This window comes from Sinocyclocheilus grahami, unplaced genomic scaffold (genome assembly GCF_001515645.1).
Source record: "Sinocyclocheilus grahami isolate Dianchi unplaced genomic scaffold, SAMN03320097.WGS_v1.1 scaffold1575.1, whole genome shotgun sequence".
NCBI classification, from domain to species: domain Eukaryota; kingdom Metazoa; phylum Chordata; class Actinopteri; order Cypriniformes; family Cyprinidae; genus Sinocyclocheilus; species Sinocyclocheilus grahami.
Window position 1 is genome coordinate 6,709 of NW_015506754.1, and position 25,835 is coordinate 32,543.

The 25,835-nt window shown below is 36.0% G+C and overlaps 1 protein-coding gene across 4 annotated transcripts in view; it reads left to right on the top strand.

Annotated features, from left to right (window-relative positions):
* LOC107571281 (acyl-protein thioesterase 1-like) overlaps positions 1 to 25,835 on the top strand; it is a 39,296-nt gene that overhangs the window by 2,351 nt on the left and 11,110 nt on the right. The window contains exons 5-6 of one of the 4 annotated variants that reach the window (XM_016257598.1): positions 1,273 to 1,383; positions 3,436 to 3,590. The exons of 2 other annotated variants lie outside the window; for them this stretch is intronic. In XM_016257598.1, coding sequence (XP_016113084.1) covers positions 1,273 to 1,383; positions 3,436 to 3,481 — 157 coding nt within the window. In that variant the 3' untranslated portion in view covers positions 3,482 to 3,590. Of the gene's footprint in view, positions 1 to 1,272; positions 1,384 to 3,435; positions 3,591 to 17,331; positions 17,406 to 23,668; positions 23,771 to 25,835 lie in introns of those variants that run through there. One more of the 4 variants, XR_001607158.1, reaches the window with a different exon arrangement.

Here is a 25,835-nt window from a genome sequence, read left to right on the forward strand (position 1 = left end):
TTTTTTTTTATATATATATATATATATATATATATATATATATATATATATATATATATTAGCTTTAAAATAAATCACGTTGGTGTGTATGCTTACGCTATACCTTGTGACCTGTTATTTGCCTGTGTGATTAGGCCTTTGTTGAAATATGCTTGACACATTTAATCAAAACTGGAATCATCTTTGATTTAATATTGGAATATTATATACTTTAAAATGGTTTTCAAACCTGGTACTGGGGAGCCACCACTGCTCTTCACATTTTGTATGTCTCCCTTATCTGACACACTCTTTTGATTTCATGGAGCTCTCTCCTAATGAGCTGATGATCTGAATAGTGTTAAATAAGGGCAACATACAAAATGTGCATATCAGTGGGTTCCCCAGGACTGAAAACCACTGCTTAAAAAAAAAAACCTCTCATATTCTTACCAAAGTTGCCTTTATTTGGTTAAATACATAGTAAAAAAAAACAAACTCAGTACTATTGTGAAATATTATTATAAATAACTGTTTTCTATTATAATATATTGTAAAATGTAACTTATCCCTGTGATGGCAAGGCTGAATTTTCAGCAGCCATTACTCCAGTCATTAGTGACACATGATAGTTTAACGGATGTCCCACAGGTTCTTAAAAGTCTTAAAGGGTTAGTTTACCCAAAAACAAAAAATTCTGTCATTAATTACTCACCCTCATGTCGTTCCAAACCCGTAAGACCTTTGTTCATCTCCAGAACACAAAAGATAATTTTGATGAAATCTGAGAGCTCTCAAGACCCTGCATAGACAGCAACGCAACTGCAATGTTCCCAGACCCAGAAATTTAGCAAGGGCATCGGTAAAACAGTCCATGTGACATCAGTGGCTCAACTTAAATTTTGTGAAGCTATGAGAATACTTTTTGTGTGCAAAGAAAACAAAAAGAACAATTTATTCAACAATTCTTCTCCCCGCGTTACCGTCTTCCGCCATTTTGGAGACTTTCTTTCACCAAAATGTAATCAACGTAATCAGCATGGTTTACATTCAGTAGAAAATGTGCACATGATGAATGCAAACAGTGCTGTTTGCGTTCTGGGAAAAGAGTGCATATGTGTCATGGTACTGTCCAAAATGGCGGAAGACAGTAACTTGTACGCTGCGTTCGAAACCGCATACTTTCCTACTATATAGTAGGCAAAAAGCAGTAGGCGAGCGAATAAGTATGTTTGAATCATAAGTATTCATAAAAGTGTAGGTGAGAAATCCCCGGATGTCCTACTGCTTCAGCCTAGATTCTGAAGTGTGCATCGATGGACACTTTTCAATCCCAGAAGCCCACGCGAGACGATACGTCATCATCGAACGTGATGGAGAACAGCGATGTGGGTGTTTACAAATGTGAGTATTACAAACCAAAAACATGGTTGAAACACTGTTGAATTGCTGAAGGTGTAAGATGCTAGACAGTATAGTATATTTGTGATTTTTCTGTAAAAACACGTTTTATTATGTATAGCAAACAGGGGACCTCCAGTAACAAATCTACATAGAGTAACTAAACAAGTTTTTTTTTTAAGTTGAATTTGTTCATTAGTACTGTTGATAAATTGAGGAACATTTTTGTTGGATAAAATTGAGTTAAAGGGGTCATATGATGCGATTAAAATTTTTTCCTTTCTCTTTGGAGTGCTACAAGCTCTTGGTGCATAAAGAAGATCTGTAAAGTTGCAAAGACTAAAGTCTCAAATCCAAAGAGATAGTCTTTATAAAAGTTAAGAGTCAATCACGCCTAACTAAAACGGCTCATTCTAACATGCCCCCACATGTCTTCGTCACGATGTGGGAAGATTTGCATAACGCCGCCCAAATGTTCACGCAAAGAAAGAAGGCGTAACTTTTATTCTCGCTGTAGTTTTGTTGTTGCCGCCGCCGCCGCCGCCGAAGTGCATGAAGGACCCTCTGAAATGCATGAAGGACACTCCGCCTTCACACAGGGTGTCCGCGGGTCCTTAAAAAGTCTTAAAAAATGTTTTCCTCATAAAAGGCCTTAAAAAGTCTTAAAATGTCTTAAATTCAGATTCAATAGGTCTTAAATATTTTTGGTCACATTACCGCTAAAATATATTTTTCAGTCTGACGGACCTAATGACTGTTTACAATAATTGGATTGACCGAAGATTTTTTTCATCCCCTGCGGTATTACAGCTTCATCAGACAGAATTGCAGTAGTGGAATACAGGTTGAACTACCTTCTTTGTTTATATAATGTTCTCAATAATAATAATAATAATATTGGTCGAGCTACAGGACAAATAGCCTGACTAAAATTTAAGTGACAAAAAAAATAAGCATTGAAACGCGATAATGATTCTTCTGATTTTATTACATTCAGCGTAAACAGTGATTGATAATGGATAGTGTCGGCTATTTCTATTATCAAGGTCATGCTGTTGAGGCTTGCGCTGCCTATCTCTTTGTGAGAAACTTCAAAACAAATGAGCATAACAGCACACAGAAAGAAACTCAGAAGAAACACACTGAGGTAAAAATTCAAAATGTTTAGTTTATTCATAACATGATATAGTAACACCTTGACAAGGGAGCTATTTTCCTGAATATTTTCACGATTGCAAATGTCACATTGATTTTATTTCAATAAACAAGTAAAGTAGTCTGGTAGTTAAATTACTTACATTTTAGACACAATATTTACTGTTTTTGTTCTATTTCTACAATGAAAATAGTTCCAAACAAAGGTCACAGCAGAAGTATTAAACATTCTCCAAGCAACACTTGGTGGTGTTTTGTTACGGAATGATTTAGCGTTTTGAACGAATCGGTTGAATGACTCACTCATTAAGTGACCCCCCCCCCAAACATTTCGTCATTTGCATTTCTTATTTGTATATCCAAAATTTATTTAAAACATTTATCTCATAACATTATTTATTGCTGTTGTAATTTTGCAGTGTAAATTATTTAATCTGACTGGTAACAGCCCTATAGTGTATATTGAATTTATTGATCAATTGTGATAATTTGACATGAAAGATTATGCATACATTTAAAAAGGTTGAAAAAGGTCTTTGTAAAGGTAAATAAAAAATATGCAGATTTAAGTATGTAAAAGCTGATAGAACACTGAAAATATTGCTTTGGAATAAATTGTTTACACTACCAAAAATCTTGGTGATGCAGTACATTTGTGGGGATATTTTGTATGGAATATTGTCTGCTGATATGAAAAGTTCACAGTATATCCTAGTAATAAATATCATTTATGACAGCGATGATATTTTTTTTTTCTTTTTACCTTAAACACATTAAATATTACATATGTATATGTAATATAATGTGCATTTCCATTACAGGATTAGGTCTTAAATTTCATATAAGATGTTAGTAAAAAGGTCTTAAAAAGTCTTAAATTTAACTTGTTCATATCTGCAGAAACCCTGGGGATTTCCTGATTGCGACACCAGAGGTTCCCGATTAGTGCTCTGTCGCATAGCAACAGTGTGAGAGGAGAGCTGATGAGAGGACAATCCTGCAAGGACAGGTGGAGCCAGAATTGCTCATTTTTGTTTTTATGTTTTATGTCATAATGGAGGAGACGGTGATGTACCTCAGGCTTAGCCAAGACCAAGGCCAGGTAAGTTACACTGGTTTGCTGCATCCTTTGTCAGATTACAACTTTAAATGCAGGAATTGGCTTGGAGCTTACTTGAATAATGTAATGATACATATGAAAAACTGCAAAATACGCACACAAGCAAGCAGTTCAAATAATCTTATAACATTATTTATTGCAGTTGTAATTATTGTTATTTGCAGTGTAAATTATTTAATCTGACTGGTAGCAGCCCTATAGTGTATATTGAATTTATTGATAAATTGTAATAAAATGTGTATTTCCATTACAGGTTTAGGTCTTAAATTTCATATAAGATGGTATTAAAAAGGTCTTAAAAAGTCTTAAATCTAACTTGTTCATATCTGCAGAAACCCTGGGGATTTCCTGATTGCGACACCAGAGGTTCCCAATTAGTGCTCTGTCGCATAGCAACAGTGTGAGAGGAGAGCTGATGAGAGGACAATCCTGCAAGGACAGGTGGAGCCAGAATTGCTCATTTTTGTTTTTATGTTTTATGTCATAATGGAGGAGACGGTGATGTACCTCAGGCTTAGCCAAGACCAAGGCCAGGTAAGTTACACTGGTTTGCTGCATCCTTTGTCAGATTACAACTTTAAATGCAGGAATTGGCTTGGAGCTTACTTGAATAATGTAATGATACATATGAAAAACTGCAAAATACGCACACACGCAAGCAGTTCAAATGCTGACTGATATCTTACAAAGGTGCAATTTTATATAGTTTATTGTCTTGACCATGGTGATCATATGTAGACAGGTTAGCAAAAATAAAACTATGAATAAAAAAAAATAGAGCATTGTACAGCTCAATGTTCAGTGGCAGCTGTCACAGCTGAACAGTGCTCTGTTTGACCGGTCCGAGTCCTTCAGATGCAGCCTTTGATATAGTAAGCAAAAATGTGTTATAAATATTCTGACAAAACGTTGATGCTTTCATTTTCAAAATAAATATTTTCAAAATAAATAGAGGTGGACTGTAAGGAAGTACATTCGTTAAGTATTCTTACAACTTTAAATGCAGGAATTGGCTTGGAGCTTACTTGAATAATGTAATGATACATATGAAAAACTGCAAAATACGCACACACGCAAGCAGTTCAAATGCTGACTGATATCTTACAAAGGTGCAATTTTATATAGTTTATTGTCTTGACCATGGTGATCATATGTAGACAGGTTAGCAAAAATAAAACTATGAATAAAAAAAAAATAGAGCATTGTACAGCTCAATGTTCAGTGGCAGCTGTCACAGCTGAACAGTGCTCTGTTTGACCGGTCCGAGTCCTTCAGATGCAGCCTTTGATATAGTTAGCAAAAATGTGTTATAAATATTCTGACAAAACGTTGATGCTTTCATTTTCAAAATAAACAGAGGTGGACTGTAAGGAAGGCTCAATGTTCAGTGGCAGCTGTCACAGCTGAACAGTGCTCTGTTTGACCGGTCCGAGTCCTTCAGATGCAGCCTTTGATATAGTAAGCAAAAATGTGTTATAAATATTCTGACAAAACGTTGATGCTTTCATTTTCAAAATAAATAGAGGTGGACTGTAAGGAAGTACATTCGTTAAGTATTCTCGAACAAATATGAAGTACTAAGTTTTCTTTTTTTTTTTCACACAGCAACACTATAAAAATATGGTCTTTTACAACATGATGCATGGTAGATTAAACTACCCAACAGTATATTTAGTAGGCAACTTTAAATTTAATAACCTTGAACATATTCAGAAGTGAAATGCAACATACACATTAGTGCAGCAGTAATATTAATGCAAAACCATAACATTATTTTTTCAGAACAATACTGTATACTTTTACTCTCAATCCCTTAAGTATATTAGAGTATGCAAAATAATACTTTTACTTAAATGATAGTTCACCCAAAAATGAAAATTCTGTAATCATTTACTCACCCTCAAGTTATTCCAGGTTTGGAATTAAAATTTTTGGGTGAACTATCCTTTTAGCTAAGGTTATAAATATTACTAGTAGCTTTTCCCCAATATGGTATTGGCAGTTACTAAAAGTAGTTTACTAAAGTACCTAAATATTTCTTCTACTAATTACTTTGTCATAGCTCTAAACAATTTCTCTTTTCCTTCTTTCCCTAAATCAGACCAGACCCCTGTACTGCAGGATAAAGCTGAATGTGCAAGCGCTGTGCAGGTTTTTGAATGACTGTGAGACACGGCCTGATTTTCGGCTGAGCAGGGAGGCCCTGACAGTGCTGCTGGATCATCTGAGAAGGGAATGGCACTTTCACTGGATGGCAGAGTATCCGCTGGACGTAAACGGCGTATGCTGTTCTGTGTCAGCTGCGTCACACGGATACGCTGTTTTCGTTCAGATCAAATCACAACAACATAGGAAACAGATCGGGGGCCCGTTCTTCGTACGTAGCTAACTCAGTTAGCTGGATTTGATTGTTGATGATTTGGCATGATCTTGGATTGTTTGGTTCTTCGAAGCTCATCCCGGAGTTGCTGTCATAGCAACAGGTCTGTAAGTTTAAACCTGCTTGGGAGCAGGCTTATTTCATGTAAACCGGATTAGATGGCATCTTTTTAAGCAGAATTGATGCTTAAAATCTGTCCTCTACCACCGCTACTTTATTACAAGTGTACCCTACTAATCCAGGGACAATAATTAAAAAATAATAATCATTATAATAATCAATTTAAAGATAATATAATAATGTTGTGTAGTCTTTAATACTACAGACACAGCCAGCTTTGCTCACTGAAAGATTTATTCGTCATAAAATTATTACTTCATAATTGTATTCGAGTCTTACACACATGCTATACAGATAATGTAGAGTTGTGCATTAATTTGAGTGATGACGGCTGTTATGGGAGTGGCTTGGTGGAGCGCAGGAGATGCAGATAACATCATCTTGACCCTTAAGAAACTTTAATTAATGCTGTCACGTAACAAATCTGTTCAAATATAAAATTAAATGAATTGCTAATTACTACATTGAAATAAAAATGTAAAGCCTGTACAAATATTAGAAATCATGAATATAAATTGGGAATCATATAAAAAATATAAAATAAAATAAAAACAGTGCACATTTCATTTATCTATTATAACATTTATGTAGTTTTGTTCGCTTGGCTGTTTCCTTATAAAAGTCCAAAAATTTGTCAAGTTTTTCATCAGGTGTCTTTTTTAATTATATGATGTCATTACGTTGCTGTCTTGCCGCCAGCCAATTGCTGCATTGCTGGTCGTGGTTTCGAGTATCGATACATAGTCCCTTTTAAACCAACTCATGAACTTGCAATTATCTCTGATAACTCAAGCGAGCCATATTAATCATCAACAACAGGTGCGTTCGAAGAACCGAATTAGCCAGATCCTGATTAGCGCGATATCATCTTGAATGTGACATTTAATCTCGGATGTAATAAGCGACGTACGAAGAACGGGCCTTAGGTGTGTGACGCAGCTGACACAGAACAGCATACATTGTTTACATCCAGCTGATACTCTCCAAAATGTTGCTACAGGGTGATGCGGAGGAGACGAGTTGTTGAATAAAGTCTTTTTTCTTTTTCTTTTGCGCACAAAAAGTATTCTCGTAGCTTCGTAAAATTACGGTTGAACCCCTGATGTCACATGGATTATTTTTCAGATGTCCTTGCTACGTTTTGGACTTGGGGCAGGTGCGTTCGAAGAACCGAATTAGCCAGATCCTGATTAGCGCGATATCATCTTGAATGTGACATTTAATCTCGGATGTAATAAGCGACGTACGAAGAACGGGCCTTAGGTGTGTGACGCAGCTGACACAGAACAGCATACATTGTTTACGTCCAGCTGATACTCTCCAAAATGTTGCTACAGGGTGATGCGGAGGAGACGAGTTGTTGAATAAAGTCTTTTTTCTTTTTCTTTTGCGCACAAAAAGTATTCTCGTAGCTTCGTAAAATTACGATTGAACCCCTGATGTCACATGGATTATTTTTCAGATGTCCTTGTTACGTTTTGGACTTGGGAACATTTCAGTTGCGTTGCTGTCTATGCAGGGTCAGACAGCTCTCAGATTCCATCAAAAATATTTTAATTTGTGTTCCGAAGATGAACAAAGGTCTTACGGGTTTGAAATGACATTAGGGTGAGTAATTAATAACAGAATTTTCATTTTTGGGTGACCTATCCCTTTAAGTATCCGATTCTGGAATTGGAATCGATTTTCTAATTAATGACAGAATTTTCATTTTTGGGTGACCTATCCCTTTAAGTATCCGATTCTGGAATTGGAATCGATTTTTGATTCTATATCTCTATAGAAAGTTTCTTTGTCCAGTGTTTTTGTCCTTGGTTTTTTACTGTGAAACTACAGCCTGGACCAATCATGCCACCTCGTGTAACAACTAATTAGCACAAATAAAAAATCCATTGTGATATGTGCAAAAGTCTCCAGTATTTTGTGGTTGTAAAGACACTGTTCTATGTGAATAAACACAATTCTTGTAAAGAAAAAAAAGACACAAACAACATTGCGTTGCTTAGGTCAGTGTTATCCATCCGCTAGCTCTGCTCCTGTAAGTAAGGAGTAATTGATGATGGGTGGATGATTATAAAAATAATGCACACCCAAGGTAATGCAGCCATGACTCTAAGTGTCAACGACCCAGAGTCAATTATTCCACTTATGCTACAGTTACCACACCTCAAAACATTGTTCAGATGCTTTTTATCAAGACATCTGTCAGGTTTTTTGTCCTTAAAGGCATATAGGACAAATTTCTTATGCATCTCCTTTCAAGCCTCCATTGCTAATTCCAAAACATCATCTTAAGCCCTATTTGGATGCAGTGGCGGCTCGTGGGTTTTAAAATAGAGGAGGCACACTAATTGTATTGGTCTGGGATCCTTGCCGATTTTTATTATTATTATTATTATTATTATTATTTGCTTAACCACTTTAAAATGGCTTTTTGGTTGCTTTTGGTCAGAAAACGTAAAGAAAACGACATACATACAGCAAGATAATATAATTTCACTTACCCAGCCTATCACTTGAAGCAAACATCCATCCCTTCTTAAAAGTCTGTGTTAAAAGAGAGCTGCCTGTTGCGCTATTTAATTAAGCCAACTGCTGTAGCCTATATCCAGCTTAGGCTGTTTTCCCTAAATTTGTATATATACTGTTTGAATGACAGCTTGGTAAATCTGTTGGCAATCATATATTCAATATCGCTACTCATCATACTTGGTACATTATCAGCACTGCGGCAGACGTTCAAACTATCACGTAATTTACGTCTCTCTGATGATTGGTTGATATCAGAAGGAGGCTAGACTCCCTTGCAAGGGTTCTTTTCTCAACACTCCTCAGCGCTGAAAGTGAACACTCGATGGTTATTGGCAAATTTTTTTTTTTACCAGTGGAGGCATGAAAGCTTAGCGCCTCCCCCGGCCTCCCCCTACATTTCTCTACCATTAGCGGTAGTAATTACATCAGCAGATTCGGCACATTCGCGATAGAAAAGCGGCGCTTTCACGTTATGGTATTACAACTGTGAAATTACAAACAAAAAATACACATTCTGAGACATGAACTGAAATGAATTGTGAATTTTATTAACATTAAATCGTCCTCCTCCCATTTTCACCTCAAAATTATGGGGAAGCTGTGTCTCCCCTGACAAGCCGCCACTGTTTGGATGGGATTAGTTTTACAAGGATATATGAAGTAATCTAATTTTACCACAGGATGCCTGTAATGTTATTGGTCAATTCGCATGGGATAAGAAATGTCAGTAAAGCTACCAGAAATGGGAAGGGTAACTTGATTTACGCACCACCGTTCTTGATTTATTAATTAAATTAATTAAATTCTAAATGATTTCTGTTGGTATTAGGCACTTACCTAAAACTAACAGAAGTTTTGTGCCTCCAAAAACTGCTTTCAACCTTTTTTTTTAATCTAAATGGTTGGTTAATGTTGTAAAACAAACACAGTGGCGCCTTACCCCACGCCACCTAATATTTTCTAATTTTCAACACTTGCAGGGCATGAATTTTGACAACTATGTGAATATAGGGCTTGACGATTAATCGAAAAGAAATCAAAACTGAAATTCAGAACCTCTAACCGACGTAATTTTCCCATGAAGGTTATTTCGTTTTTTAATCCTATTAATACTTTCCCCTTAAACAGATTCTTACTGCGTGAGTAGTCAGCGCTATGGATGTGACCGTTGCACTTGAGTCTTTTGCAGCGTCTCACATGTGAGAGGCGTGTTAAAAAAATTGAAACTTTTACTGCAGTGCCGCTCATCAATGTCAGTTCCAAAACAGTGGACCATTCAGAAGACCCTGTAGGCCGTGCAGAGCTTTTGTTTACAGTAGCAGGTTGGCATGGCAAGTTTTGTTTTTGATGGCATCATGGCGGAGTAGGCATAATGCGCTGCGCTTTAAAAAAAAAACAAGCTTCCTGAGCACTGTCTCTCGCGGTTTTAGATGCAAAGACTTGTTCTGTGTGAATGGTCAGTTAGAACAGTTAGAGTAAATACTTGCGCATATAGCGTGACAAGACAAGATCACTGAGATGGTGCCATGTTCTTTCTCTTAAAGGGGTCATATGATGCGATTTCAAGTTTTCCTTTCTCTTTGGAGTGTTACAAGCCCTTGGTGCATAAAGAAGATCTGTAAAGTTGCAAAGACTAAAGTCTCAAATCCAAAGAGATATTCTTTATAAAAGTTAAGAGTCAACCACGCCTACCTAAAACGGCTCGTTCTAACACGCCCCCACATGTCTACGTCACTATGTGGAAATATTAGCATAATGCCGCCCAAATGTGCACGCAAAGAAAGAAGGCGTGGTTTCAGGAACAGCAGTAGTGTTGATGCAGCCATGTCAGGGAGACGCTGTGTGTTTCAGTGCGAAAGCAAAAGCACTTTATTTGGCCTTCCGGAAGTAGATGCAATTAGGAATCATTGGTTAAGATTTATTTACAACAGAACAGCACAACCCAGATGTTTGAATTTGTGCAACGCATTTTATGGACGACAGTTTTTTGAACCTAGAAAAGTACAAGGCCGGCTGTGCACAAAAATGTGTGTGTGTGAGGGGAACTGGGTCACATCACAGGATAGTGAACTGCCTGTCAGAAATCATAGCACGTCAACTGTTTTATCCGCGGCTTGTGTACTGCATCATCACTGTGTCTGTCATGTGACCTTTCGGGCTTGAACTGATGGTAAAACTAACGACATTATTAACTGTCTTGATATTTATTTTGAAAGCTGTAGCTCGCGATTATGGTAAGGGGCGTTACATTTCCGACGAGTGCTTGCGGTGTTCGGCCAATCACAATGCACTGGGTCAGCTGGCCAATCAGAGCAGACTGCGCTTGTCAAAGGAGGGGGCTTTGTTGAAAACTACGCGTTTGTTAGAGAGACGGGGCATAGAGGACCTACAATAATGTACAGTATTTGAAAAATAATGTGTTTTTTGAACATTAAAGCATGTCAACATATTCTGTTACACCAAATACACAAAATAATGATCTTTAAAATAGCATCATATGACCCCTTTAATCAGCAGTGTTCCATTTACAAAGATTATTTAAAACATTTATTTACATGCTGGTGATGCTGGTTATTTTCTACTTTTGACATGGCAATATTCATTTATTTTGTTTACACAAAATTAAACTTTTTTTTTTCCGGAAACTTGATTTTTACAATAAAACTGAAATGTTACTTTTTTCTTAAGACGTCTTCATTTGAAGAAAGCTCTGATTATAATTGTTCAAAATATTCAACAAATAACCACATATAGTTTTTTCCTTCAATTATTTTGAAATCACAAAGATAAGAAATGCACTCTTTCATTAGAAAAAAATATCCCACCTTTAATAGTTGAGTATACAGTATTTGCAGTACAAACCTTTAATGAACCATGAGGGCAAGAAAATAAATAAATAAAATAATCGTTCAATAATTGTAATCGAGGTAATGTGTTCAATTAACTGAGGTTTTGATTTTAGGTCATATCGCCCAGCCCTATGTGCATATATTAACTATTAACTATATTTACTAGACCGACACTGGTTTACTTTAGAGGGAGAAAGTGTGTGTGAGCTTCTGCGAAGTGTCATGTAGCTATTCCGTTGCAAACTATTTTATTGATAGTTTAAAGTCTCCGGGAAACACTGACAAGATGTGTATGTCTCACTGTGTGCGAGTGTGTGTGTCTGTACAGTTTGTATGGGAAACAGTGGGAGAAAGAAAGTGAAAGAAACTTATTCGCTTGGTCTTTGTGGTTTTGGCTTATTTTGCTGTTGTAGGCTGTAAGGACCTTTGAAATCATTTGGCCTGTAACAACTTTAGTTTAGCATTTCCTAGAACAAAAAAATTAAATAGATAATAAAGTAAAATAAATAAACACACACCAGAATGTTCATCATCCAATCAGAATCAAGCATTCAGCAGCCCAGAAGTATGAGTAGAAATAAATAATTTGAAAAACAATTAAATTAAAAAATAACTTCATACAAAAGGCATCTGTAAAACATACAAATTTATACTTTAGATATTTATACTTTATACTGATTATCTTACTATAGTTTTTCCCCCCTAAATAAATAAATAAATGCATGCATACATATACAGTACATGCATAGCCTACATAAAATGTTAAAAACATGAAAAGGAAGCAACACTCTAAGCAGTGCACTCAGTAATTTGTGAGATTTCTGACATTCCAATGAAAGTCCATGCAGCCGAAAGTTTGGTACTTCAGAAAGATATTATAATATAATTTAAGCTTTTATTCACATATAAGCATGGAATTAAAAGGAATGTATCAGCAATACACAAACTTTAGATATTTATACTTTATACTGATTATCTTACTATAGTTTTTTCCCCCTAAATAAATAAATAAATGCATGCATACATATACAGTACATGCATAGCCTACATAAAATGTTAAAAACATGAAAAGGAAGCAACAAAAAAAGTGCACTCAGTAATTTGTGAGATTTCTGACATTCCAATGAAAGTCCATGCAGCCAAAAGTTTGGTACTTCAGAAAGATATTATAATATAATTTAAGCTTTTATTCACATATAAGCATGGAATTAAAAGGAATGTATCAGCAATACACATTTCTGAGCCCAACATTGGCTATTGCCAGTCATAATCGGAAATGCATTTGAATTATTTATTCAATATTTCATGTACATTTTTGGAAAATTTTTAAGGAAAACATCTAATAGTTTTGGACATCATTAAATGTAGAAAATCAGTTTTTAAAGTCCCCTTGTAGTCAACAATTTTATCCCTTAAATCTCGGACACCAGCTTGGACCTGCTCCACTTTCACTAAATTAATTAAAGTATTAAATGCTACAATATGGGATAAATGGTTGTCAAATAGTGAATCCTTGAGTAAATTTATTAACATTTTTAATGTGTTATAGTCTAGAAAATGTACAAAAGTACTTCCCTTATAATCACTAAAAAGATGTCAATCATCTTAATACATTGCAGTCTCACAAAGTTCAAATCTGATCAAATAAGCTCTACATTGCACATTGAATCTATTTACATTGCATCTGCACTTTGTTATAATAAGAGGATTCATCAGTGTGCAGAACTCAGCACTGAACAAAACCCTTTTTTGAGCAGTAAGTGGATTCAGTCTTAAACACCTCTGATTGGCCATTGGATCCATGAAATCAACAATGTAGCTCATGTAATCAACAATTAGATGTCTGATTAGCTACATTGCACAGTTGATCTGCAAAAACATGCTAATAATATAAAGATGAAAATAATATTGTAGGCCCTGCCCCGCAAGTTGACAGAATTTATTAAATGTTACCTTACCATAATCGCGAGCTTCATCTTTCAAAATAAATGTAAAGACAGTAAATAATGTCATTAGTTTTACCATCAGTTCAAGCCCGAAAGGGGAACAGAGTTGACAGACACAGTGATGAGCCGTTTTAGGGGGGCGTGGCAGAGTCTTAACTTTAATAAAGAATAACTCCTTTTGAGACTTTAGTCTTTGCAACTTCAGGGATCTTATCTATGCACAATCAGCTTGTAACACTCCAAAGAGAAAGGAAAACTTGAAATCGCATCATATGACCCCTTTAAGGAGAAAATGCTCAGCAATGGTGATGACTTTCACTGCAGAGTGTCTTTAAATTAACTTATGTAATAATCATGTGGAAGTGTAAAACATTTGAAAAATTATTTTGGTCAAGCCTAGGCAAAATAATTTAAACACAAGAGTTCTTAAAAATTACAGTCAAATGTGTTTGATAAGGTGTGGAACTACACTATACAGGACAGTTGCCCTCCAGGATAGAAGCTGACCATCCCTGGTCTGCCTGCTTATGTCAGAACAGCTAATGTCTTTAAATCTTAATAGTTTTTTTCTTTAGCTTTTTACCAATTAATATTGTATGCTTTTATAGGATATACTGTATGTGATAAAGCAAAACACAGAACGCTGACAGGAGGTAGGGATCCGTTTGAATACTTTTACTTTATCATTTGTTCAACAGCAGAGAACACATTAGACGTGAAGTCACACTTGGTACAGAATTGAACATTGCAGTTGCAGCCTGCTTATATAATGTACACCCAATATCTCCATCAATATATGTGGCTACAAATTAACAGAACAGTAATACATAATACATGTATAAAGCACCATTATTTATAAAATCGTACAAGTTTAACATCATGCCTGGCTCAATGTAAATAACTTAAAAGGTATAAATTCACCATTCATTCTCATATGAATGTATAAAGAACGATTAATGGAATGTCATGTTCAATGATTCAAGAAACAAAATGTAAATCTCCCACAAACAACATGACCAGAGGTGGACTGGGACTAAAAAGTGACCCTAGACTTTTCATGTTTCACGTCGATTTCACGTTACCCAAACCACAACACACCACATATAACACAGTGGCTTGTTTTGGACAGAACAATTTGTAATACTTTCTAATGCTTACTAACTTAAAGTGGTGGTTGACTGTTTTTTTTTCTAGGCTTGATTGTGTTTATGGGGTGCAGTCTAACATGTTGATGCTTAGTATATAAAAAAAATAACGCATTATTTTCCCACATAATTTAACTTTATTCTTCACTCTCTGTCCCTTCTCTTATGAACGCGCTGATGATTTCCTGGTTTTATGAAGCCCCTCCCTCAGAAATACACAATGGGCTCAGATTGGTTAGGTGGCCCAGTGTGTTGTGATTCGCGAAAACCGCCTAGTGCAGTCCAGAAACGTCAAGCCCCTTACCTCAGTGGCATGTGTGCCAGTGTTGTATTGTAAACAATGGTGTCGTCAATATTACTTATCAATTTGAGCTCGATTGAGACCCAGAGAATATTAGTGAAGAGGATCCTGCAGAACCTGTGCAAGCACGGCTCCTACAGGATGTTTGAGAATGGTATGTTTTTTTTGTTTGTTGTTGTCTCATACTTTTAGATACACTGTTATTTGTAAATGCTACTGCTTATGTTAGCTTCTAATATATGGTTTTATCCTGATTAAAGCTTTAATACAGCAGAATACATGATTGCATTGTAGCAATTTTGTAACAGTAAGAAGTGTTTGCCAGCAAGTTTTGCTCACTACCACATCAACCATGTTCATGTTTAACGCTTCTCGTAGCTATATGAAACATATCTGTCTGTCTATACACAAAGTGTATAATGGAACACCGTTCATTGAAGGAGCTGACGAGCTAATTATCTGAATAAGTATCTCCGTTTGCATTGAACTTTCAGCATCGTAACTTTACAGATATTGTTTATGCTCAAACAGCAACATTACACACTAACTAAAGTAAAAAAAAGTTAAATCGCAATGAACTACCTCTTTAAAATATAACAACAAGAAAATATAAATGATTTAACATCAATAAAGCTGAACTATTGCCTACCTTAAAATCATTTCAAATATGACAGATTGTTCTTGTATGGGCTCTGTGCTGTGACATCTCGAACAATCTTGCAACTGTTCATAATATGCACATTTCTCCGTCTCTGTCACTTTTAATGCATCCACCAATGGCCACTAGATGGCACATTTGTGCTTCCTTTGTAACATTAATCCTTATTAAATCTACTCAAGTTATTCAGTCAGGAGTAGTGAGGGATTTTCTCCTTTTCTTTAGTTTCTTTAGTCCATTTTGGACACAGATTGCAGTAGGTATATTAGGCTTCTTTCACTTTAAAATCTAATGCACAGATCCAGTATACTGATACATATCTGATTTTCTCCTGCTTAAAGGCTTTTTCCACACTGAGCGTGAAAAAGCGAAAACGAATATCGGACGCGTTGACGCCTTGGAATAAAACAACAGATTCCTATGGATGCTTCCACATAGGCCACGTTCACACAGCAGCAGAATACGGTTGTCAGTCCTGTATTTGAGTCCTTAATACGTTTTTTTCACACACAGAAAGGTTTTTTTCAGGCGTGACAGCCGCATTCTGTAACCGAACTCACACCCGTACATTTTCAGGACTCACAACCGCATTCTTGGAAAACCTGTGCTGTGTGAACGGAACTGAACAACTTGTCTGCCACGTTATACAGTGCGAGAGAGAGAGCCGCTCTTCTGCACAAATGCGTGTTTACCATGTGTTGTGTGTTTTCATGTGTGGTTTCAGTAACTTACAGTGATGGAGAAATGAGCTGTGTGTAATCTGAATGTTTTAGATCCAGTCTCCACCGGAGCCGCTCCCGTCAGTTTGTGTTCTGCGCGTGACTCAAATGCTCCGCTCTCCACCCAAATATAAAAGCTGCTGTCGGTTAATGAAGGTTTGACGGATGAACTTGCAGCTCAATTGGACTCTTTTCGTGTCAGAAAGTGATAAGACTTTCAGTTTTATGGATGTCACCATCTTTTATATTACTTTGGTCACTGTCGCTATGGTAATTGCTAAGGAATGCGGGCTTGACTCCCGTTGCACGTTCATACAGACTGTATTCGAGACGCTACTGTAAATTGCTGTGTGAACGTGACATTTCGAGACTCACACCTGTTAGTAAATGCGGTTGTCAATCCCCAAAACTGACAGTGTGAACATAGCCATATACCGCGAACATTCGCTTAAAAACACCGAAGTAGAGGACTTTCAACCAACATACAAAGAATATGGATGTCGAGATGTTGTTGTCGTTGGTGTCTGAACATATATTCATACGATATATTTTCTGTATATGTTTTTATGCAGCTCATGGTATTTAAAAATAAAGGATGTTTATGACAAATGACAAGCAGGTAGCGTTCAGTCCATTATAACATACAAATTGTGCATGTCTGCCTATTATAGAATCAAAATCCATTTTAGATCACAATCAGAAGTTATTACAAGCACTCGATGATGGTTTAAAGTGGGGTTTGAGCAAAAACATTAATTACACACATTTTGAAATGTAGCTTGATGCTAATTGTACCTAATTGTATTTGTATACAAATGTTATTTATCTTAATTTAATGCTGTATATTGAGCAGTGGACGATGTAAAACCATATACGAGATACATAGGCTATATGAGGAAAAATGCATTGCTGGTCGACGCCACCTAGCGTGCAGGCGTGAATTAGCAGAAGGCGATTAATCGTTTCACGCTCGGTGTGAAAGCAACGTTCGTCAGCGATTCACCTCGGTTTTAAATTTGTTCACAGTCAAAGCACTGATTGATCAAGAAGTTAAAAATGGTATTCCATCTCATAGAATTGTGTTGGGAGGTTTCTCTCAGGTAAGGCATATCTCTCTTCTTTTTTTCCCTCTCTCACTCTTTGAAAACTTAAACACTGGTTTTAGTATTCTAAAATAAAATTTTTTTTTTTTTTTAAATTAAAATAACTCAAAATTAAATAAACTACATTTCAGTCAGGAATCACTACCATCAACTATTATTGACAAATATTATGTCATCAGAATTTACATTTATTAATAAGTGGTAAGTTAATAACCAGATAAACCAGTCACATAAAAAAGGAATAGTTCACCAAAAATTAAAATTTTGGATTATAGACCTGCATTTTGGTCAGAAGTGACAGTTTAAAGTTAACAAGGGTTTATTTTTTTCACAAACACAGCTTTTCACTACACAATATGTAGTTTATTAATGGACTGCTGTCATGTTAATTATTTGTAGATTATTGTTATGCTTTTATCAACTGTTTGGACTCTAATTCTGACAGCACCCATTTATTGCAGAGGATCCATTGGTTAGCAAGTGATAATGCTAATTTTGTGTAGTGATTTGGTCCATCTCAAACCATTTCATGTCATACATGAGTGCACATGTATACAAAGTCCAGGAAAATATTGTAGATTCTGAAGTGCTGACTGTGTTGCTGCTAGAAATTGGCTAAAAACAAGCCTATCGCAAGACATCTGGTAGGGGGGGCACCTGGGGTGGCCAGACAAATTTCAGGGGGGGCCGGTGCCACCCCTGGCCACCAAGTAGACACGCCCTTGATTTGTCGTAGGCCTACTATTTATACGCAGAAATTGACTTCATCCAATACGCAATGGGTAGGATTAAGGTTGTGGGGTAGATGCGTATCATATGTACGCAAAAACTGCATAATGCTAATTTTGTGTAGTGATTTGGTCCATCTCAAACCATTTCATGTCATACATGAGTGCACATGTATACAAAGTCCAGGAAAATATTGTAGATTCTGAAGTGCTGACTGTGTTGCTGCTAGAAATTGGCTAAAAACAAGCCTATCGCAAGACATCTGGTAGGGGGGGCACCTGGGGTGGCCAGACAAATTTCAGGGGGGGCCGGTGCCACCCCTGGCCACCAAGTAGACACGCCCTTGATTTGTCGTAGGCCTACTATTTATACGCAGAAATTGACTTCATCCAATACACACAATGGGTAGGATTAAGGTTGTGGGGTAGATGCGTATCATATGTATGCGAAAACTGCATATTATGTTCACGCCAAAAACTATTTCTGCGTATCAACAGCACGACTTTCTGTTTGTATTTGGCGTACTATTTATACGCATTTTCATGAGACCGGGCTCAAATGTAATGCTGCATTACAGCCACTTAAACTTTAGCAGCACACTTCTTATTTTCTGTCAGCTATATAGGCCTACACTGTAAAAAAAAAACTGTAAAATTTACAGAATTTTACCGTAAAAAATACAGCAGCAATGTTTTAGATTTTACGGTTTTAACTTAAATTTACAGTTAAATATCGTAATTTCATTAACCGATATAATGTTAATATACCAACTTATTGAAGTACTGAAATCTGTTTTGTACCAAATGCAGGTAGTGATGAGAAAGTCACATGATGAATCAAAGCCCATCACAAGCAGCTTTAAAATAATAACATCAATAGAAGGTGCACAGTGTCATTCACACAAACACTAAACACCATCATGGTAACACACATGAAACTGAAATAATGCAAGAAACATTAATTTAACAACATTAGGTGTAACACAACTCTAATATACAAAACTGATAAGAAAAAACTAAGAAGAAACAGTTATTTCAACAAAAAAACATCAAATATGAAATGTAATGCAGGGAATTCTGGGAATGTCAATTTACGGTTATTCACTGTAAATTATACAGTCTTTTTCACTTACAAAAACGGTATACTACCATAAAATTAATGTCCAATACATGTAATGTCCAATACAGTTTTTCACTGTATATAGTAGGGGAATTTACCGTTAACCATTTAACAGGATTTTACTGTAGCATTTTTACAGTCTTTTGCCATTAAATTCACTGTCATTTTTTACAGTGTACTGTAGGCTAATCATCCAACAGCAGGGTTCGTACGGTAATGAAAAACCTGGAAAAGGCATGAAATTTAAAATCAGCAATTTCCAAGCCTGGAAAAGTTTTGGAAAAATAAATAAACTCAGAAAGTTTTGGAAAAGTCATGGAAATTTATTTTACAAATCTCTATATAACAGAATATGTTTAATCAGGTATTGAATTTCGGTGCGGGAGTGTGCATAGGCCTATCTATCGCATAGTTTTACTTATTCCCGCAGCTTTCGTGTTTAATATGAGGGAAATTCCCGTACATTTATTCAAAAATAGAGTGTAGGTTAGAGGAGTAAAAAATAATAATAATAAAAAAATCCACACAGACTTTCAGATTAAATCAGTCATTTGAAAACCGTGTGAATGATTCAGCTGAATCGTCTCTCTTTCACTCTCTCGAAGTGGCTTCTCATCGGATCTCGTGTGCTAGAGTTGCTGCACGCTGTCATTTCGGGACAGATTAAAGAACTAATCGGGTCACGTTCCATCATCACAAAATGTATAATTTTCTCTTTTTAAATACTTTTTTAAGCCATTCAGTAGGTGCATTTTTGCGTGCTCACGGTCACATCCAAAGCGCCGCTTCGCGAGTATCTTATATTGTTTTTTTTCACAGTTTGTTGCACTTAAGCGGCAAAATACACACAAAATGACGTCAAAATTCAATTCAATTCAATTCATGTTTATTTGTATAGCGCCTTTTACGACACAAATCGTTGCAAAGCAGCTGTACAATATTCTACAAAATATTTAGTAGTAGCTTATCCGTGGTGACTTTCAGTAAATATATGGCAGAAATGTACCAAAAAATCAATTAAAGACGTAATCAAACAGACTATGAACACTATTAACAGCAATTATTATATGTTGCAATCAAACTTATAGCAAAAGTTGGTAGTTTTGTATGTTTCAGGGTTGGCATCATCTGAGGTCCTAAAAATGGCCGACCTGGCGAGTATCCTCATAAACACAGTCAGGTTTTGTCTTAAGTGAATGTAAACAATTGAGAAAGAAAACGCATTAATTTCAGTTATTGCATCCGTGCAGTCGGTCTTGTGAAAGCAAAACTGTGCCGTCTGCCTGCGACGTCACTTGCAATCGACACAAATCATGCGTATTGCCAATGGAGACAAGACGCTGTGGTGATTTAATGATTAAAACTAATTTAGTACAATAATGTACATGGTCCTGCAAGAAAAAGACAAGACCCGCAAATCCGTGGCCACAGAGCAGCAGAATATGATCGCAATGCACAAAGTCTCTCGTTAAGCGTTTTCCTCCCATAGAAAAACATAAACACTTAATAGCCTATGGCTTAATGTATTAAGATGCTATCAAAATATCAAATTCAATATACAGTTTATTAATATAATGAATATGTGTATAGTATTTTCCTCCCATACCGCAAAACATGGCATATGAACACAATGCGCAAACTTTCACTTGTCCTCCCATACAACAAAACGCCTAATGTGGCATAATAACGGACTAAGACGATAAAGACAATTCAGTATCCTATATGTCTTGTTGTTGATGCAAAGAATATACAGACCAGCAGATATGAACATGCATTATGAAATGCATTAAGTGATTTTAAAAGGATCAACTCCGTACAGGCAAGCAGACGAGCCCAGAACGCAATGCGTTAAATTGCACGTTAAACATTTTCCTCCCATAAAAATCGTTATAAATAAAACACGTAATGTAGCTTAATGGACAAAGACAATGATATAAAAGAGCTGTAGAAAGTTTATTCTATATGGAAAAACGCTTAATGTGAAACTTTGCTTGTTGCATTTATTCTGGGCTCACCTGCTTGCCTGTGCATAGTTATGTAGCCTATATTTTAATAAGGAAGAGGAGCATATTGAGTTTGGTCTTTATCATCTTAGTCCATTATGCCACATATTCCACGTTTTGCGGTATGGGTGGAAAATACTATATACATATTAATTATTTTAATAAACTGTATATTGAATTTGATATTTTAATAGCATCTTAATTAGGCCTGCCACGATAACAACTTTTTGTTGTGCGATATATTGCCCCAGAAATAATTGCGATAAGCGATATTATTGTAATTTTAAAGACCATTTTAAGCCACTGAATATGCTGTATAATCATAATATAACAGCATAATAATGCAAGAAGGCCTACACACTTCCAAATGACAACAAACTTTTAATTTTTAAGAATATTTAGATCATGGAAATTAAGTATCAAAATATTAGATACCTTAAAAAAACTTGAATAAATAGTAAATAAACATTCTCTAACAAAAAGTGCAAAGTAACAAGTAGAAAAAAATAAAAATGCACAAAGAACTTGTATGGAGATTTTTCCATCTGCAGATTTTTCCCTGACTTTCTTTTCTCTGTAAATGAAGGGTGCACACTATTGCTGAAAAACACAATCACTACTCCGTATGCACAAAGGCACAGATCCCTAAACAAGACCATATCTGCAGATTAATGACTACACCATGTTATGTACGAGAAGCTGCAAAAGACACAGGCACAAGTGGAATGTACAAAACATAGTGACATACATTTTTAAGTAAATATAATGGGCGATATATTGCGTCACCAAAAATAATTGAGGTCATGTACATATATTGCGTGATAAGTCAATATATTGATTATTGCGACAGGCCTAATCTTAATAAATTAAACCATATTAAGTGTTTGTTTTTCTACAGGAGTAAAATGCTTAACAAGAGACTTTGTGCATTGCGTTCATATTCTGCTGTTCTGTGGCCATGGGTCTTGTCTTTTTCTTGCAGGACCATGTACATTATTGTACTAAATTAGTTTTAATCATTAAATCACCACCACAGTCTCTATTGGCAACACGCACGATTTGTGTCGATTGCAAGTGACGCAGCTAGCGGAGAGTGCAAGTGGCGATTGCAAGTGACATTGTTCACCACCTGGCTACTGTTGTAAAATGTTGAGAGATTCAAACTAAAAATAATCAATGAATTGAACAAAATAAAAAATAAAGACTGCAAGTGACGTCACCTGTGGAAGCGCAAGTGTCTGAGAGTGCAAGTCTGAGAGTGCAAGTGCAAGTCTGCAGCCAGACCCTGTTGGGGAAAGTGACCAAGCAGCATTGCTCAGAAAAAGTAGCCCCGCGTCATGGAAAATCATGGAAATGTATTGATAAAAATGTGTATGAACCCTGTACTTTGAGATGAGATGTTGTTTCAAAAATGAACCCAAAAGCAGACTTTATTAATGATATAGACAGTAATGTAGACAAACTCATCAACAGACATCTTACGGACCAGTCTTAGAATTATTTTGAAGGTGAACAGTTTTTTTTCTACCACCAAAATCACCACTGGATTTGAGGTTTTCCTGATGTCCTAGTTTAAGTCTTTGTAACTATAATTCTGTCTGTCCTGACTCCTGTCCTGGGCCCTCGTTTATCAACAGTCCGTACACACAATGTGTGGGATCTACCAACTTGTACTTATACATAGGAATGTGTGTAAATATAAGCACAACTCTGAGCATGCTTACGCAGATAATCTAGTGGTAGAATGGTGATAGGCTACTACAAAAAGAAAGTTCCGCTGCATGTGTCCTATGTCCTTTAATTGCAAATACTCAAATAATAATTTCATATTTCAAGCTAAACATTTGCACAATTGGTGTTAAATGCTATAAAGGACAGTTGGGAAGTTGATTTGAAATGTTGCTATATGGTCATGGCTGATCTCGTTTTGCTGGAAGATTTGGCAAACCATGCGCAGAGAATGGGATTTCAAAGAGCGCGCTGATCAGTTTATTGAGAGCACAGCATGGCTTCTCAGTCAGTACAGCTTTCTTTGCCATGACTTCGGTGAGGACGTATACATTCACGTGATAATAAAGAGACGTGTTGTCACCTCTTTACCATATATGGCTCATTGGAGGCATTTCTGACTGCAAATGACCATGAACGTGAACGAGCATGGTGCTTAAGAACGTGGGATTTATCAACAATGATTACTTACTGGCGTGTGTAAGAAGCACGTGTGCACATTTGATAAATATATAAATATTTTTTGTACTTACATTCTAAATTTCATTCATAGGACAAAATATAAAACCTTTTCTACGCACTCTTGATAAATGCGGGCCCTGGAGTTAGACATGATTGAAAACACATAAATGAAACTATAATATTTTAATGATTGCTTGATTTGTTTGTGTATGCTAAAAGGGCGGAGCCCTCTCTCTCTACACCGCTTTGACAACTCATCAGAAGCTGGCTGGTGTGGTCGCTCTCAGCTGCTGGTTGCCCCTCAGGAACTCCCTATCAAAGGTTGGTTATTGTAGGAACTGGTAGTTCTATCAACCTCACAGCATTTCTGAAAATATTTTTCAGATGATGAGGTTTACATTATTTTCTTGTCCTGGAAACTTGTTCAATTATAATCTTTCATATTCCTGCATAATTTATTAGTGCATTTTCTTATAAAAATGTCTTCATAATTCTTTATAAAAATGTAATAACTTTCATCTAATAATAATTTATGCATTTAGCAGACACTTTTATCCAAAGCAACTTACAGTGCATTCAGGCTATACAGTTTATTACCAGTGTGTGTGTTCCCTGGAAATTGAACCCACAACCTTTTGTGTTGCTAACACAATGCTCTACCACTGAGCCACAGGAACTTATCTCTGAAGATTTTCTTTTAATCTGATTGGACAATGCTATCTTGTCAATAGCTAATGTAACCAGCATAACTCTGGCCATTATTACAATCTGCATTGTCTTTTGTTACTGAATGATGAAATGGAAAATTTGAATCTACCTGTGATTTGGAGGGTTTATTGCTTTTGCTGCATGAAATAAAAGGAGTACAGCATAAAGGCCTTTTCACACTGAATGTGAAAATTCTACGTGAATGTTCGGCACTATGACACTTTTGAATCGAAACAATAGATCCCTATGGGGTTATTCACACCAGGCTCGATCATTCGCATGACACGTCGCGAAAAGGCAAGGATTTTTCTTTTGTCCTGTGTGTCGATTTTTTCCCTGTCGCTTCACGACAATGGGCCATCCAGTTAGATTTGAGCTAAGATCACGTGCCCGGAGCAGTTGCTGTTGCACAAAAGGGTGAGAGTGGTGGTGCTGTTTCAAAAACCAGTGTAAACAAACACCGAAGAGGAGTATTCTTATACAGAATATAATTTCTATTAATTCTCCACTGAATGTAATCTGAAGAGCACTGTCCGTTTTCTTCCACGGGCGCGAGTGTTAGGAGTCAGAGCTCAGAGTGCATTTACTCCAGATCTGTCAATCATGGGATAATATCTCCTGCCATTACGTATGAAAAAATTAGAGAAACATTTTTCTGTACATGAAATATGAAAGCAAAACATATGATTATGACGATATATTCTGTATGTGTTTTATGCAGCTCATTATATTTTTATAAAAATAAAGAATGTGTATGACAAATGTGAAGCAGGTGTCGCGTTCAATCCATTATAAAGCATACAAAGCATACAGACAGTGCTTGTCTGCCTATTATAGAATAAAAATCAACTTTAGATCACAATCATAAGTTATTACAAGCACTCGATGTTAAAGAATTGTGCTATAATAACCCCTACAAATACAACTCATTATATACGTTATAAACACTTTAAAAGAGACAAGCACGTAGATGTTTGCGGTTTGTGAAAGATATTTTCTCTGTTTTGGAGGGATGATCATTTTTAAATCGTACCCAATTTATTGCATCAAAATTTGTTAATACTTTACTGTGGGGTGGATAATTTTATCAGTTGCTTATTATAAATGTATACTGTATATAGTTCCTTTTATAAATGTTTTTAACATGCCTTTGTGAAAATTCATTCTGTAACCTATTAGTTCTACAGATCTGTGTACTAGTGTTAAAGGCAGGGCTCTACTGATACTTTTCTTTTTAGGAGCGCTTGAGCTCCTAATTTAAAACATTTAGGAGCACGGTCAAAAATGTAGGAGCACCTTCTAATCAGTAATCAAAAATTCTGATAAAAAAATCAACCTTCCCATTACGAGGTGATATTTGACTCCTTAAAGTGATTTATAGGGAATTTTGTTTTTACCTTTGTAATGGCATTTTCCTAACTTTATTAAAAGTATGTAATCTTTTATGTCAAAATCAAAAAAATATATGTATAAGCTTTTTAACATTTCTAATTAAAACAACAGAATAAAAACAAGTAGAATAAGAATAAGTTACCAATCAAATGAAATCAGTATTTAAGAAATAAATCTGTGCTACAGAGCTGGCACAAAAGAACACACAAGTGGCTTGTATGTGTATTTTCAGACGTTTAATGAGTCTCAGAGGTCGCATGAGTGCAATTAAATTCATAAATTCATG